This window comes from Strongylocentrotus purpuratus, unplaced genomic scaffold, assembly GCF_000002235.5.
Source record: "Strongylocentrotus purpuratus isolate Spur 01 unplaced genomic scaffold, Spur_5.0 spur5_scaffold_13, whole genome shotgun sequence".
In the NCBI taxonomy this organism is placed as follows: domain Eukaryota; kingdom Metazoa; phylum Echinodermata; class Echinoidea; order Camarodonta; family Strongylocentrotidae; genus Strongylocentrotus; species Strongylocentrotus purpuratus.
In genome coordinates this window covers 36,847,558-36,864,517 of record NW_022145598.1, presented here as the reverse complement: position 1 = coordinate 36,864,517, position 16,960 = coordinate 36,847,558, and the positions used below count along the sequence as shown (strand labels likewise).

The following is a 16,960-nucleotide window of genomic DNA, read 5'->3' as shown; positions in this document are numbered from 1 at the left end:
TAGTTTTGTATGATTTGTTCTTCTATGTAATTCTTTTGTATACACTTTGTTTTGCCGAATAAATAATAATAATAATAATACATTGTAGATTCAGCAGTAGTTGTGCTTTGTTTGCACTCATACATACATTAGGCTTAGAATTCATGGGGTTAAAGGTAAAGACCAGTTCTGGTCATGTGATTGCATTGTGAAAGAAACATTGTGGAATCGATCAGAAAAAGTTGATCATCTAGCATATAAGTATTGGTGTGTACTGCAAGGTTCTGGAATCATCAAAATGATAAGAAATTTGACCCAGTCTTGGTAAAGTTACAAGCACTGTACACAGAAAGATGTATATGGGACTACGCGACACGTGCGTGATATCTATCCGTTCCAAATAGATATAATAATTTACCAAATATATCAATTAGTAGGCAGTTTCTCTGCAAAATTTGTGTCATTACTTATTAGTCAAAACATATTCTTTCCCATGATTGGTAATAAGAGCTTCCATTTGATATTTTGAGAGGCGGGCATTTCCAAAACTTGTCTTTACCTTTAAATTAAGTATTTGTGAAGAATGAATGGGTGGATGAATCTTGTTCTTATGTTAAATCCTACTGAAGTTATATCATTTTATTGAATCGAATCGAATTGAATTCGCATTAATATTTCATTCTCGATAAAAAATTACATTGATACAAAAGATACAAAATTATTCATGAACAAATTTAGAAATGAAATGGGGAACTACATAAATAAAGCCCTTAGGCCTTGTACAAGCATTGTTCCCAAAGCATTCATAGCATAATCTAAAGCAAAGATAAACAAAAACAAAGATTTAAAAAAACAAAATGAAATTATGCAATGAAGAATGATTATATCATCAGGAATCATGTAGCATTAAGCAAATGATTAATACCAAATCAGGGGGTGTTTAATAAAGCTGTTCGTAAAGTTACGCATGACTTTATGAACGACTTGTATATGAAGTGCCAGATAGGATGCTCAATTATTTTCCTGATATTTCCAATAACCTCAATTAAATTATGGCAAAAAAATATACTTTGCATCAAAAATGTTTGTAATAGTAAGAATGTTAATCTACATCTGCACAGTTCAACTTTAGTTGATGCAGTTAATAATGATTGAACATCACCTTTGGCTTTTCATATACAAGTCGTTCATAACGTCATGCGTAACTTTACGAACAGCTTTATGAAACACCCCCCTGGACAAATGATTAGAGAATACATATTGTAATTATGATTGTTTCTTGTTTGTTTGCTGCTCAGGGACTTGTTCAGAACCAGACTCGAGCTAGTAACGTGAAAGATCCCTCTGTATTACCAGACCTGTGCTTGAGTCATCAACAACAACTCACCGTCATGTACAAGAAGCATTTACAACTTACAGATATGAGCAGGAGATGTGAGATAGCAAAAGAAGAGCTCTGTCAGAATCTACATGTTAGATTAAGGTACAATCTCATTATTATATTTCATTAGGTTTGTTTGTCTGTCTGTATGTTTTTGTCTGTGTAGGTATGTAAGCAGGAACACAGTCAGAGCTAACGTGTCAGATTATGACGTACATGTATGATCATATCATTGTGTCGTATGTCGTTCTCTCCAGAGAATAGGGACTTTTAGATTCGCACGAAGACAATGGGGATTGCTACGATCGACGTCCTTTTAACGCACTGCATTGAATGGACGTCACACGTATCAGTCCACGCAAATCTAAAAGTCCCTATTATCAACATGTGGTCAACCAGGGGGGCGTTTCACAAAGCCTTTTTTCAATGACAAATGACAAAATCAGTGACAAATCTGCTGATAACCAATCAGAAGCAAGGATTTCAGTAGCTTATAACAAAAACTGTCATTTGTCACTGATGACAAGTTTTGTGAAACGCACCCCTGGTTTGTGGGTTCAGAGGTCGCTAGGGAGGCCGATGCAAGCCATGAGTTTTCTTAAGCAATGAGGACAAGACCACAGTATCAAACGGTCTTGGGTTAGGAGCATGTAGCTCGCCGACTTTGCATGATGACTTCTTGGTATATGCTGCCTTAATCCTGTGCTTTTCAAAAGTTGATGCGCCTTTGACGGGAACATGCCAAACAGAATGATTCTGAACTCAAATGATGTGGGGTGAATCCAAAAGCCTTTACAGGATGTCTTCAGGGTGTCCTTAAACCTTTTCTTTGAGCCACTAAAGGATCTTCTGTTCTATTTGTTTTTATTTTTGCTTAAAAAATAATTTGTTTCACAGTTTTATTGCTCGTTCCTGACAGAACGACATCGGCCAAAACAAAGAAACTCAAGTGACGTCATGCTTTAGCAGTACGCTGTGTATGTGAGTGGCCTAGATCCGAAGGATCGATAAGTTCGCTCAATGTACGCAGCAGGGTTGGACGGGATGATACATCCCCCAGCAGTGGACCAGCGAAGCACAGACGCACAGAGTTTCCAAGCCAGGAATTATTTACGACTTGACTATCACGACACGACTTAGAACCAGACTAGGCGTAAATAGTCAAATCTGACTGAGCGCCATAAATATAAACAACAACAACACTAAAGGATCTTACATGCATTATATACTTGGTGATAGTATGATGTGAGGAGTACCTCTATCCGTCAGGTTTAGTAGCTTACTGTAAGAATCTCCAGCTGATGGATACAAAGCAGTAACATGCCTTTAAAAAAATATTTAAAAAATAAAAAAATAAAAAAATTATGACTCTCTTCATCTTCTGTCTCTACTTTTTTTTCTCTCCCTCTCCCCTCTTTCTTCCCTCTTATCACCTTGTCTCATTTCTCCCCCCTCTCCTTTCTCTCTCTCTCTCACTCTGTCTATCTCTCTCTCTCACTCTGTCTCTCTCACACTCTCATTCTCTGTCTTTCTCACTCTCTCTCACTCTCTCTCACTCTCTCTCTCACTCTCTCTCTCTCTCCCCTCCCCCTCCTCTCTCTCTCTCTCTCTCTCTCTTTCTCCCTGTAGATGGGTGATGTATGTCGAGCAGCAGGTTAGCAGTGTGCATGGTAAGATGGTAGTATACCATGAAAACCTCAAGAGACTCCGCAAACGTCTAGAGATCATCCGTCAGGTTTGCATGACACCCAGGCTCTATGCGTCTGCAGTGGTAGAGGTCTGCAGGAGACGACATTACAATACAAAGTATCATGAGGTTAGATATATTCATCCACTTGCATTGACAGTTTAAAGGGATCGTTTAACAATGGTAAATCTGAGATGCACGGCCCTGCGTGTTATCAGTGTCTGTGATATGGTGTAATATTGAAGCCCTAAAAAATTTGCGCTTCAAAATAATTTTGATGCCTCAAAAAAGTAAAAATCTTTGAGTGACCGGTTTTACCATACTTGTTTACCCCCAATAGACTGTAGTGTTATGAAAACCGTTTGGCAAACGGTTTTCGAAATTTGTAATTCCAATCATAAATATCTTGATAATCAGACAGGCGATCAGCTTTTAAAAGTCATAGGGTTCCTGACTGACCTAAAGGTTTATAAACATCATTGCAGCATGAGCTAAATCCAGGATTTTGTTTCAGAATCTGAGACAAAGTTACTGGATCCCTTTAAGCAAAATGTTGTGTACCAATACCAATTTAGTTTACAATTAGGCCTAAAAAAAAAAAAAGATGTTATATTGCCCTTTAGGTGCCAAAACATGGGTCGGTTGGTCGGTCGGTCGGAAATCTTCTTCTTTTATTTTACTCCCTCTTTGAGCTGATATAGTTTTGAACGCTTTAATACATTTATTTTCTCTCTAAAAAAAGCCGACCGTAGATTTCAAGATTTTGGGGGCGGTCGCAAAGGGCAATACAACATCTTTTTTTTTTAAGGCCTTAGTTGTAAACCACTTAGTTATGAACTAATTAGTTTTGTTAGTCATACATTCACAGTGATTTTTTTCGTCTTCATATAGCAAAGTTAGGTAAAGAACATTGATTTCTGTAACAATATTCAAATCTTATTAACTTTATAAAAAATAAATTATTCTGTAATAATATTTTTTTTTCAATAGCTTATCCAAAATTGCAACATTTTACTTTAAATTTTAATAGAAAAATAAATGAAATGAAATATTTTTCTTGTTGATGTATATATAGTGGTCTGGGAGAGTGAGTCAGACATCAGTGTGTGAACACGAAGAAGAACTGAAGAGAAGAAAACAGTTTGCTTCCCTCATGCACAATCACTTCCTCAATGCACTCTTCCCTGGATTCTATGAACTGCCTCCAACGTTTGCAGTAAGTACTCATCATTTTGTTTGTCACGCTAAAAATTGAGAGAGAGAAAGAGAGAAAAGCAAAGAGAATAGAAGAGAGAAGTTTAGATAGAAAAGAGAGGAGAGAGAGAAAGGAGGAAAAAGACAAAAAGAGAGGAAAGAGAGAAAAGCAAAGAGAAGAGAAGAGAGCAGTTGAGAAAGAAAAGAGAGGAGAGAGAGAGAGAGAGAGAAAGGAGGAAAAAGAAAAAAATAGAAAAGAGAGGAAAGAGAGACAGAGAGAGAGAGAGAGAAAAGAGGAAAAAGAAATAGAGAGATAAAGAGAGAGAAAAGAGAGGAAAGAGAGAGAAGCAAAGATAATAAAAGAGAGCAGTTGAGAGAGAAAAGAGAGGAGAGAGAGAGAGAGAGGGGAGCAAAGAAAGACAGAAAATATGTGTTCATAGAAAGAGAGCGTTAAGCTAGAATTTACAGATCACACTTAACGAGATCGAGTGAAAACAAGGAAAGGGTAGAAATAGGAACAGGAAAAAAAAGGGATAAGAATGAGAGGATGATATAAAAATGGAGTTTCAATTCCGAGAGAGTACACTGTATAGGAACAATGTTGAGTTAGCTTACTATTCATTTCATAACTATTCTTTATTTCACTTGATATCCTAATGCACAGACCACACCTCCTGGTAACTATGACAACTCCCTACCCAATATCATGGACAGAGACATCCTTTTACTCAGGGAAAAGGTGCCTGAACTCGCTGAAAGTCTAGAGTAAGTACATGATCCTAGTCAGATCCTCTGGCAGATTCATCATCATCGTTTAGAGTCCATTTGTCCCACTTTGTGGGGTTGGACATTTCATTTCTTTAATGGCCGCCTTCCAAGCTTTCCTGTCTGAGGGATCCACACGGCCGACACCCGATGTTTTGGCATCCTCTTCGATGGCTTCCCTCCAGGTTTTCCTGGGTCTCCCACAAGGTCTTCTTCCGGTGACAGAGAAGTTTAGAGCCCTCTGGAGCCAGTGTGTTGCCTCTCTTCTTGCCACATGTCCAAACCATTTAAGTCTATTCATCCTCATAACCTGTGCCACCCCCATCAATCCCATTGATTGAAGGAGGACTTTGTTCTTCTTTCTCTCGTGAAGTGATACCCTGCGCATCCACCTCACCATCCTCATCTCAGCTTTCTCCATTCGCTGTACACTGGATGATTTCATTGCCCATGTTTCGCTCCCGTACGTCATGCATTTTCTAACACAGGCATCATACACCTTCCCTTTCACTCTTAACGGGGTCGCCCTTGAGGTGAGGAAAGGAGAGAGTTCACGAAACTTTTTCCAAGCACTTTGGATTCTTGCAGTCACAGCTGCTGTCTCTCCTCCTCTGACAGCCAACATGTATCCCAGGTAGCAGAACTTATCCACCTTATCATATGTCGTTCCATGGAGATCCAGACCTGTCACATTGTCACTGGTACATTTCTGTGAGATTGTACCTAAGCACCTCTTACAGATGAATGTCTTACTTGCTGCTTGCAGGCTACCACGTATTCTACTGCATCTGCGATGGACCCAGCTCCTGCATTTGGTGCATCTGATTGAGTTGGCTCCAACACCTGTATAGCAAACTCCACAGGGGTACTCTCCTGTTTTCTCTGTCTCACCTGCATCAGCAGAAGACACCATGACCTTGGACTTTCCAACATTCACTTTCAGACCCTTTCCTTCTAGGGCTGCTTGCCATGAAGACATTCTAGCTATCAGTTCTTGTTCGCTCTTAGCCATCAGCACCAAATCATCTGCGTAGAGCAGTTCCCATGGAAAGCTTTCCCGGATGTCCTTTGAGATGACATCCATTACGATGATGAAGAGGAGAGGACTGAGCACTGAGCCTTGGTGAACTCCTACTTTGACATCAAAGCTTTTGCTGTCACCACACGATGTTTGGATGTGTGTCTTTGCTTCTGCAAATAATGCCATGACTGCTCGTACGAGCCACTCCTCAACACCTGCCATCCTCAACGCCCATCTGACAACCTCCCTTGGTACTCGGTCAAAGGCCTTCTCTAGGTCAACAAATGCAAAGTACAGCTGCTGCTTCTTTGCAAGAAACTTTTCTTGCATCTGACGAACGGTGAATATCGCATCGATAGTTCCCTTTCCTGGCATAAAGCCAAACTGCATTTCATCAACTGCAAACTGCTCTCTGATTCTCTTTTCCAGAACTCTCTCGTAGATCTTCATGGCATGCTCGAGAAGCTTGATGGCTCGATAGGACCCACAGGCCAGTGGGTCTCCTTTCCCTTTATAGAGTGGGACTACTGCACTCAGAGTCCAGTCAGATGGAATGTGACCTTCATCTAGAATATCATTGAACAGATCTATCAACCACTCAACACCATGCTTCCCTGATGCTAGTATGAGTTCCGTGACAACTCCTGATGGACCAGCTGCCTTTCCCTTGCTGGAGAATAAAAGGGCGCGAGCAACCTCACCTTGTGAGATGAGACATCTCGGCCCCTCTGTTGCGTCACACTCAGTGATCCCATCCCATGAGTTTTCAACATTCATGAGGCATTCCATGTAACTCCTCCACGCTTCTTTCACTGAAGCAGCCTCAATGACAATGTTTTCAGCCTCATCTTTCACACAAGTTGGGCCCATCACGTCCACAGCAGCTTGTGCCATCTGCTTAACTATCTGGAATAGTTTCTTTTAATTCCCTTCTGTTATTTCCTCCAGAAGCTCGCTTCTCTTGGCCTCCTGGGCTTTCCAAATCACTTGCCGTGAGTTTCTCTTTGCTATCTTGTATGCTTTGTGGTCTTCCTCCCTCCCTGAATGATTCCAGATTTTAAACTTTGCATTCTTCTCCTCAACAGCCTCTGCGACATCATCATTCCACCACCAGGTTTCTTTGTGTCTGCTTTTTCCTCGTGTCCATCCACACACCGCTGCTGCTGCCTCAAGCCAAATCTTTTTCATTGCCAGCCATTTATCTTCTATACCACTGGCCTCTTGGACCTCTGCATGTCTGGATTCAATGATAGACCGATAGTCCTCCTGTACTTCTTTCTTCTGAAGTTTCCAGATCTGCAGCCTTGGCTTGAATTTCCTTCGTTTCTTCTTACCGGTCTTTATGTAGAGGTCTGCAGCTACTAGGTGGTGCTGAGAGACACATTCCTCTCTGGCAAATGCTTTCACATTCTTCACCATGGCCCAATCAGTGGCTCTTACCAGGATGTAATCAATTTGGGTTTTGTTTCCCCCAGAGTCGTATGTGATAAGGTGATTGTCTGGTTTGTTGAAGAAAGTGTTTCCAATCATCATTTCCATGGCTTCAGCAAATTCTAGAATTGTCTCCCCCTCTGTGTTCCTTCTGCCAAATCCCATCCCTCCATGCGCACCCTGGTAACCATCTGCCAACTTGCCAACATGTCCATTTAGGTCACCTCCTATGATGATCGATTCCTTATCAGGAATGTTTGCAACAATAACATGCATCTGATCCCAGAAGGTATCCTTCTCCTCCTGTGTCCTGCCTGACTGAGGTGCATAGACAGAGAGAATGTTGATAAGTTTGCTACCCATGACTAGTTTAAGTGCCATGGCTCTTTCGCTACTCCTGTCCATGCTAATCACTTGGGTAACCCACGTCTCGCTTATCACGATCCCTACCCCAGCAGTACCATCATCTTTACCTTGCCAGTAAAACTTATACCTGGCTCCTATACTACCAAGCCAACGGGCACTGCCTCCTTTCCATCTGGTCTCCTGCAGACAACAGATGTCAATCTTTCTCCATCTCATCACATCTACTACCTCTCCTGACCTTCCTGACATACTCCCTATGTTCCATGTGGCTACACGTATGTTGTTCTCTGAACCTGAGTGTCTGATCTTGTCCTTCTGACCGTCCACAGCGCCAGCATCAGGCTGTTTGCCGTCATTATGGACACAAGTTCGGTCTCTTCTCCCACCACGGCTTTGCGTGGGTCGGTGGAGTGACCCACGCCGTCCTTCGGGCTGGACAGTGCCCATATTGTTCTGTCTTGCCATTAAATGAAATTTGGTGGAGCTTTATTTTACACCGGATGCCCTTCCTGTCGCAACCATGAGTGGCCTCTTCCCAGTAACTCTTCCGCCCGAAGCCGTTGGTCACCGAGGCGCAGCTCATATGCCCCCTGCAACCAGGAGCCAGTGGCCGACTTGTCCTAGATGCATGACCAACCGGGGCCATGCTTTGACAGGTGTTATTTTTCATCCTGCAGGGTGTCTAGGCACCCACCCACCGAGAGACTCAGTGGGGGGCCTGATTAATCGCCGGCCACTCGACCATGAAACTGGCAGTACAGGCCTTACATGATTACCTGTAGCAACAAAACAGTTGGCCAGACAAATTGTTGCCTAGAATCCTTAATATCAGCCTTTCAGACGTGTCTTACAAACAGTATGAGACAATACATGTATAAACAATTAACAGTTGTGACTAAATCAAAATGATTGCAACTCTGTACTAAAGAGATACAAGTTTGTATGTTTTAAAGGACTTGCGAGCATTCCAGATGACGCAACTCTTAAAAACACAGTTCCCTTGTTTCTTGTCAAATGCCATTAATTTTTGTGATAACCCCTAAATAATGCTAACTGTACAGAACTAAGGAGCATGACATATCTTTCGATTTGTAAGATGTGTACTGTACAAGGATAACAGCTACTGTATAAATCCAACAATAAAAACTGTAGGCCTACACTGTACTCCAATACTAAATATCTCAAACTTGTACAAATTACAACACATAACATCATGCATTGTGTGTGAGCTATGTGCATATGAAATATTTACGCTGTGTAGAATACTGTGCCTCTATTAGAGACTAGCATGGGCTCTTGAGCTACCTCTAAACCCATAGAAACGGTATGCACACTACACGTATGGATGGTTACATTATCTTCTCGATATGAAGGTAATAATTATACATACATAGCAGTCTGTACATATTCTTTACATCTCATCGCCATGTACTCTCCTATCACCACTAAATACACAGAATACTTGTATGTTCTTAACAATAATAATAATAACATTCCATTTTAATGAATAATCACTTGACAAACTCAATGAAATAATCAAATTCAATTTTAAGATATAGGGTTAACTTAATTCAGTGTTGTAGTACATATGTTTCATACATAAGTTGTATGAGGTTTTGTACATGAATAATCATTAGCATGCATTCATTACTCTTCAAGGTTTATTTAAAGTTATGATTGCAGACGTGACTAATACATGGTTTAAGATAATTTACATCTTATAATCAGGCATGATTACAATAAAATAAAGGAGAAAAATAGAGAGGCTAAAATTCAAATAAAAACATCATTCTTATGTTCAAAGGTACATATTGACTTTGTATTACTTTGATTGAAGTAGATTAATTGTTCCACTTTAGAAGTCTTTCATGCTGCATTTCAATATTGGTAGGTTTTCAGGCTGACCAATCATAAATCTTCCACTGGAGGCTGCCCTGACCCAAAAAGGGGCCAACGCCCCCACAATTTCAGGGATACAATTGCCCTTAACTTGATTTCAAGTTAATAGACATTCTGGAGGTCATGATTCAAAGGAGCTAGAGGCATCAAAGAGTGGACTCCATCTCTGCTGCGGCCGTCTCATGATGATGATGAATCATAAATCAACATAATGCATTGCATTATATTCTAAATTTCAGATGAGTCGCCCAGATATATATCTGACCTTACATGACCTTACATGCCGTCTATAAGATCAGTAGGACGTTGAAGTTGATCACACTGTTAACAGTAAAGTGTGCCATTATTGGATCATGATCAATTGAAGAACAAAACGACTTCATCTCATCTTCATCTCATTGTTCATCTCGTCTTGGTCATGCTGAGGTGTAAAGGAGATTATTCCCTATGATATTGTCCACTGTCTTGGTTGGTAGTCCAGTCACTTTGTAGAGATCTTCAATCTTATTGTACACTCCGAAAGCCTGTCTCCAGTTATGGATGAGCTGCGCCCTTTTCTCCCCCACGCTCTGGAGTGACTTGAGCTGTTTGACTGTCCCCTCGTTCAACGTCTTCAGGATCTTATTCCTGTGCTTGGCTTGAAACTCTGGATCTAGCTTGAGAGGCCACTGATTCTCCTTCATGTCAGTCCCAACTGCTAATGATGACGTAGATGCCATGACAGCTTTGACAAACTTGACAGTATTTGACTTGTGGGATGACTTGGGTTTCTTCTCTTTGTCATGCACCTTGGGCTTTGTGTGTGTCTCTTTGTTATGAGCTGGAACATTGCAGGTTATTTGGCCGGTTGCAACTGACAATGGTTTCACCACAGCTTGAGGTGGTGAAGGTCTATTGGGATCATTCAGAGTGAAGGTACTCCGCCTGTCAGGCTTGGTGGAAGTCATTTCTTTCTTCTGGTTCATGCTGCTTAGCTCTCTTCTCATGCCCTTCACCTCACTCAAGAGCTTCTTAGATGTTGGGGTTTTGACTTGTGTTGTGGCATTCTTCATTTGTTTGAGAAGGTTCTGTTCAAGTGAATGCAGTCTTTGATGCACGGTGGTCTCAAAGTTTGCTTGTCGATCCAAGAGTGGCTTGAGCATGGCATCTTTGCTATGAGCTACCGGTCTGCCATCTACATCTAGAGCTCTAGCCTTGGTAGATCTTGACCGCTCATCCTCCTCTAGTGGTCTCTTCCTGCTGGGCGGGGCAGCGATGGTCTGAGTGGTCTCCCTGGTCAAAGGTTTGTTGATGATCTGCTTGGACTTGGCAGCAAAGTGAAGGGTGGTGTAGGTGTCCATGTAGTTCTTCTCCTCTGGGGCTATGTTGGTTATCATGCAAGCATGGGAACTGCCTCCTAGAGAGTCCTGCAGTAATCTTGTAAGCTTACTGTCTATGTATGGGATTCGTGGCAGTTTCTGGTTGAGGGCATCTACCACCTGACCCAGTACAAACAGAGATGTGTCGATGGCACCACTCTCCTTCAACCTAATGCCTTTGTTACCAGTCTTCTTGTTGTTCTCACTCCCAGCGAGATCTATGAGATATAGTTTACCAGTCTGTATGTGATGCTGTAATCCGTCTTTTCTCTCCTTTACTATTTTGAGTAGGAGAATGGAATGGCTTCGGCTTGAGCGACTGTTCAGTTTAGTAGCAGCTGTCGTCCTATTTCTACTGGCTGGTATGAAATACTTAGCAAACTCATTAAAGCTGTTGATGGTTTTCTCTGCTAGCTTAGGGATAAAGATGTTTCTCTTTCTGTCCTCTCGTATTGAGAGGTCATGACCTTTTGGCTCCAGGAGATCATAAATCTTCTCTTGGTAAATTTCCAGATAGGAGAAAGATACTGAATAGCTCCACCCTCCTCCTCCTTCTTTTGGTTTCTCCTGGTTGATAACATGAAAGATGTGGTTCAGTGACCTTGGGATGACCCCTGGATTGTCTTCGGATCCTAGCATGGTGAATGTTTTACCTGTGCCTGTTGGACCATACGCAAACACACTTGCATTTTGACCATTGAGTGCATTGGTGAGTAGCGGCTTCACACATCTATCATATACATTCTTCTGTGATGCCTTGCTGTCAAGATATGCATCAAAATGAAAATGAAGACTCTGTTCTGTGTCTCGCCAGTTCCAGATCTCAAGGGCTTTATCAGAGAGGCCCCGCACGCAGGGCTCCTTACCGTCATCTTCATGGGGCTTTAATGCAGGTCTCAGACGGATAGCAACATGAACTCTGCTTCCTTGTTTGGATGACATTCTCCTTACGTTGTTTGGGTTTGTCGATTTAAATCAAATGATAATGATGAAGTGATGTTCCTACATGTACATGCTCGTAGTACATTCAGAGCCACGAAACACAAAGATAACGTAGCAATTGATCGCTGTTTCACTATCGACCTTGATGATTGTACAAACGATCAATCAATCGTGTGATCAATAGTTAACCTGATTTATGTAAGTTTCTAATAATAATAAAGATCTGAATTTATATAGCGCTCGATACGAATACCATCTCTAAGCACGTTACAGATATCCTTTCCCTGGGGAGTATTCCTACCATATGGTCACCGTGAGGGCGTATGGCAATCAGTAACACAAAGGCTCTCGTCATTCTATCAGGTCCCCATTTCTGATGTTGGTATGGAGTGGCAAATGTAGACCAATGCCTTTCCAAAAGACATGAGAGCCGTGTTGGTGATAACAAACACGACCTTTGCATTTCAAGTCAAATGCTCAGATCACTTGACTACACAACCTTTGCACTTTATCTGATCATTTGATCAAATGTTGATAGAAGTTAATAAAACCTATGTAATGATGCTGCTTGTAAGTATCGGCGTGCATGGTGATGTAGATATACAGTAGGCTTGCGGGTGCACCATGTGAGAGAGAGGGAGGATTGAGGAGTCCTGAAAAGGACTCTCGGTAATCTTTCTTGAGGGTGTGTAGTCCTGAAAAGGACTGTTGGTGTAGTCTTGAAAAAGACTGTTGGTTATCTTTCTTAGCTAATAGTTCTAAGGAGAACTATCCCACCACCCATCCTCTCCAAGCGCTAGAAAGATTACCGAGAGTCCTTTTCAGGACTCCTAAATCCTCCCTCTCTCTCACATGGTGCACCTGCAAGCCTACTGTGTAAACCTACGTAATGTATCTCATTTTATTTTCATCCCACCCTCCACGTAAAGAAAATGGTTTATCAAAATTTTAACATGGTTGTCACTGTACTGTTGCATTTTACAGGGCTTTCTTTTCTGTGTACCAGCTTTCCAGGCTTTTGGTTGATTCATTATTTTCTAGCACTCTGTCTTAACCCTTTATACTGTAGCACAGGCTATTTTGAAACTGCATGGCCCGGGGGGGGGGGGGGGGGGGGGGGGGGGGGGCTTCTAAGGCCCCCTCCCCCCATATGATCTCGGCCGTGAAACGACCGATCGCCGCAAAAATTTGCATACATGTCAAGTAAAGTATATAGAATACTATGGTAATTTCAATTTTTTGAAAAATTCACTCATTTGCATATTTATGGTAATTTATGCAAATAAGGTCATAAAATTCACATTTTTGCCCATAAATCAGACATTTTTCATATTTAAGCATTCTTTTTCACTACATATATTTGTTAGACCATTTGGAATATAATACAACACAAAAAAATTGAAAAACCAGGGTTATTCCTTATGTTATCTATTGTTTTGATAATTTCTTATGTATTTCTCTGTTTTCTTAACTTATGTATTTTATTGTTTTTGTTGTTATATTTCATTTCCAACTATAATTCAACTATTTTGACCCCAAAATAAACACCTAAACTATAAACAAGACCAAATAACCAATGTTTTATCTCTTTATTTGAAAAATGAGATTTCCATATATTTTGTACACAAATCACAAAAAAGAGCCATTTTCGGGCTGACATGCAAAGACAAAAGAACATGTGACTTTGTAATGATAGGTCCGATTTTCGAAAAAATTTCTTTCAAAAGATGCGCAAGACTCGAAAGAAAAAAGTCACAAAATTTCAGTGCAAGATTTTGTTGCATTAAAAAATTAATGCGAAAAATGTCGAGGAGGGGGCTTCTACAGCCCCCCCCCCCCCCCCCTCTCTGGCTAGATAGGGTTAAGTCAATATAGTAAAAGTATTTGTTTTTCCACAGATAGTTTTAAGTGTCTGTCATTTAAACTCTATTTCTCTCATCCTCTCTCTCTCTCTCTCTCTCTTCATTTTTCATTCTTCCCTTCTCAGGCTTCCATCCGATGAACACTTCTCCTGTGATACCTCACAATGTACCAAGCAGCTGCCACCTCGTCCACTCTCCACAGAGATTGAAACTAGGACAGAACTCCTGTCTGAGGAGCCTACAGTTCCCTCAGACCCCCTTCAAGGACACTGCGATCTAGCCTCCATAGAGAGCCACTCTGACAGCACAAAAACACTCACAGATGCCTTGGTTGAGGGTGAAAGACCAATTATAGGAAGGCAACTCAGCCAGCCCAGATTACTATCCCTAGATATGCTTCAGACAAAAGACACCCTTCAGTCTCCTGAGACTCCAGAGCTTGATGCAAAGTTTGAGTCTGTTTATAGAGATGCGCCCTTTTCATCTCTGCTTCCAGAAGTTGATAGTGAGTTTCACTCAGCGATCGGTAGTCCTATGGATGAGGGTCTGGTGAAGAAGGCTAAGATGGATCAGATCCTGCCTGCTCTAAGACCTATGGAGGAGAACCAGACCCTGAAAGAACAGCTCCAGGAGAGAGAGAAGATCTTGGAGGAGCTTGAAGAGCGAAAGATGGTCCTTGAGAAGAAACTGAGTGATTCAGAGTGCATGATTGGTGACCTGCAGGAGAGCATTAGCACTCGATCTGAACGTCTGGAGGAATCTCAGAACGTGGTGGACTGCCTAAACGATGTCGTTCAGACACATGTCACAGAGCTTAGGACAAAGTGTGAAAGTATCAAAAAGTCTGTTGCAGAGACCAGGCAGCAGATGAAGACAGAGGTTGTAGAAGCAATGACTAAAATCACAGAACATTCAGCCCAGGTTTGCAAAGATACAGAGAGAGTGCGTTTATCCGCTGTTCAGAAAGCTGTTGGACAAGCTCAAGTAGGATTTGAAAAAGAGAAGGAGAGGTTAGGCAGTCAGATCTCTGAGCTTCATGAACAATTGGAGGTGGCTAATCAAAGACTACAGGACCTAGAGTGTAAGGTCAGAGAAAAGGAGGATAGTTCTGAGATGCTCAAATCAAAATACCAGCAAGACTTGGAAGGGGTGAAGACGAAGATGGAGGTGGAAGAGAAGCAGATGATTGCATCCATGAAGATGGAATTAGAGATGGAGATAGCGGAGCTGGAAGCAAACATACAGGAGAAAGAGAAAGAGATTAAACAGCTTCAAATAGAATCTGCTCAGAAGCAGGAGGAAATGGCCAAGAAGTTCTGTGAAGAAAAGATGCAGGAGCTTGAATGCCTGAAGAAGGAGATGGAAGCAAAGCACAAGAGTGAATTAAACAATCTTGAAATGGCATCCCAGAGCATGCATGTTGATGAGTTTACAGACTTTAAGAAATCCAGCAAATTGCAGATGGAGAGTGAGTTAGAAAAACAGAGGAAGCTTTTAGGGGAGGAGCACAGGGAAGTCATTTGTAGGGTGGAGAAAGAAGCGGAAGAACGGTTTAGGATAGCTAGGGAAGAGATGCATGCTTCTTGGCAGAAGACTGTGGAGGAAGAACAGAAGCAAGGTTTAGCTGTGATGGAAGAACACCAGAAGAAGATGGAGGAAAGAACCAGAGAGATAGGTGAACAGAGGAAGAATATTGAGGAAGAGAAGAGGAAATTGGAAGAGGAATTGAAGGAAAAGTTCAAAAAAGAGTTGCAAGAGTTGCAGGAATTGAACAGCAGGGGTATGGAAGAAGTGAGGAAAGAACAGCATGAAGAAAAGATGGAAAGGAGACGAGTGGAAGACGCAGAAGCTGTTGAAAGGATGAGAAAAGAGCTGGAGGAACAGTTTGAGGCCAGACTTGCTGAAGTGACGTCGTGTAGGGACAAACATGAAGCTGAGTCAAGGAACCTTCAAGATGCTCTGTCACAACTCCAGACTGAGATGGGTCAGAAGGAGGAGGAGCTTAATGCCAAGTGGGCGGAGTCCATCGCCACGGAGAAGAAGAGCTTGGTGCTAGCTGCTTTGGAAGAGCAGAGGCAGGAGGAAGAGAAGAGGTTGAGAGCATTGAGGCAGAGACTGGAGGAGGAGAAGCAGGAAGGCATCAAGATCGCCGTGGAGATGGCCAAGTTTGAGCAAAGCCAAACTGATACACAACAGGTGAATAAGCAAATCAGAACCTAAATGATTTTTATGCCTTATGTTTTCAGGCTGTCCGTCCGTCCGTCCGTACGTCCCGTTCTTGTAATCACGTTATCTCAGGAACTGATTGATGAATTCCGGTCAAATTTGGGTCATGAATGTATCTTTCAGAGCCAATGAACTGATTAGACTTTGGGGTCATGAGGTCAAAGGTCACGGGCTCATTATGCATGCAAAAGTAGCTTGTTAACGCATTCTTATTAGAACTGACGAATGGATTACTAATACTACTATGAAACTCAGAACATATATGTATCTTGCAGAGCCAATGAACTGAGTAGATTTTGGGGTCATGAGGTCAAAGTTCAAAGGGTCGTACATGTAAATGAAAAATAGCTTGTAATCACGATATTCTGAGAACCTGTAAATGGATGACGATCAAACTTGAATTTTAAAAATTAATTCTGTTTTTGTTTATAAAATTGCTTGATGGCGGAGGCATCATTTTTTACTGTGTGCAGTCGAAGAGCCATCTAGTTCAATCCAGCAATTATGTTGTCTTGATATAAATTGAATGGTGATTTCCTCATTATACATATTAGTTATTTGTAAAAGATTATCACATTTAACTTTCACTTCTTATATAACCGTAATGTCAAGAGTTCCCTCTTTATGCAAATTTGCTAGGTCAAAGTTATATTCATTTTACATTTAATTATTATGTATCAGTGCGTATAAAATCATGAAATGCAGCTCCCATTGGATTGCAAATGTTGACCCTTTTTTAGTAGAAGTATGTTTCTACGTCTCATACTAACCAACACACAACACACTCACACAAACTCATACACAAAGATCGTTTAAACACTTTTTCATTTTAAATTTTTACCTTAAGAT

At 41.4% G+C, this 16,960-nt stretch overlaps 1 protein-coding gene across 2 annotated transcripts in view; it reads left to right on the top strand.

The window, feature by feature from the left end:
• LOC100891413 (RB1-inducible coiled-coil protein 1) overlaps positions 1-16,960 on the top strand; it is a 36,932-nt gene that overhangs the window by 11,328 nt on the left and 8,644 nt on the right. For both annotated transcript variants that reach the window (XM_030983470.1, XM_030983469.1), the window contains exons 9-13: positions 1,278-1,462; positions 2,990-3,176; positions 4,123-4,263; positions 4,906-5,006; positions 14,011-16,081. In XM_030983470.1, the coding sequence (XP_030839330.1) occupies positions 1,278-1,462; positions 2,990-3,176; positions 4,123-4,263; positions 4,906-5,006; positions 14,011-16,081 (2,685 nt within the window). The remainder of the gene's footprint in view (positions 1-1,277; positions 1,463-2,989; positions 3,177-4,122; positions 4,264-4,905; positions 5,007-14,010; positions 16,082-16,960) is intronic.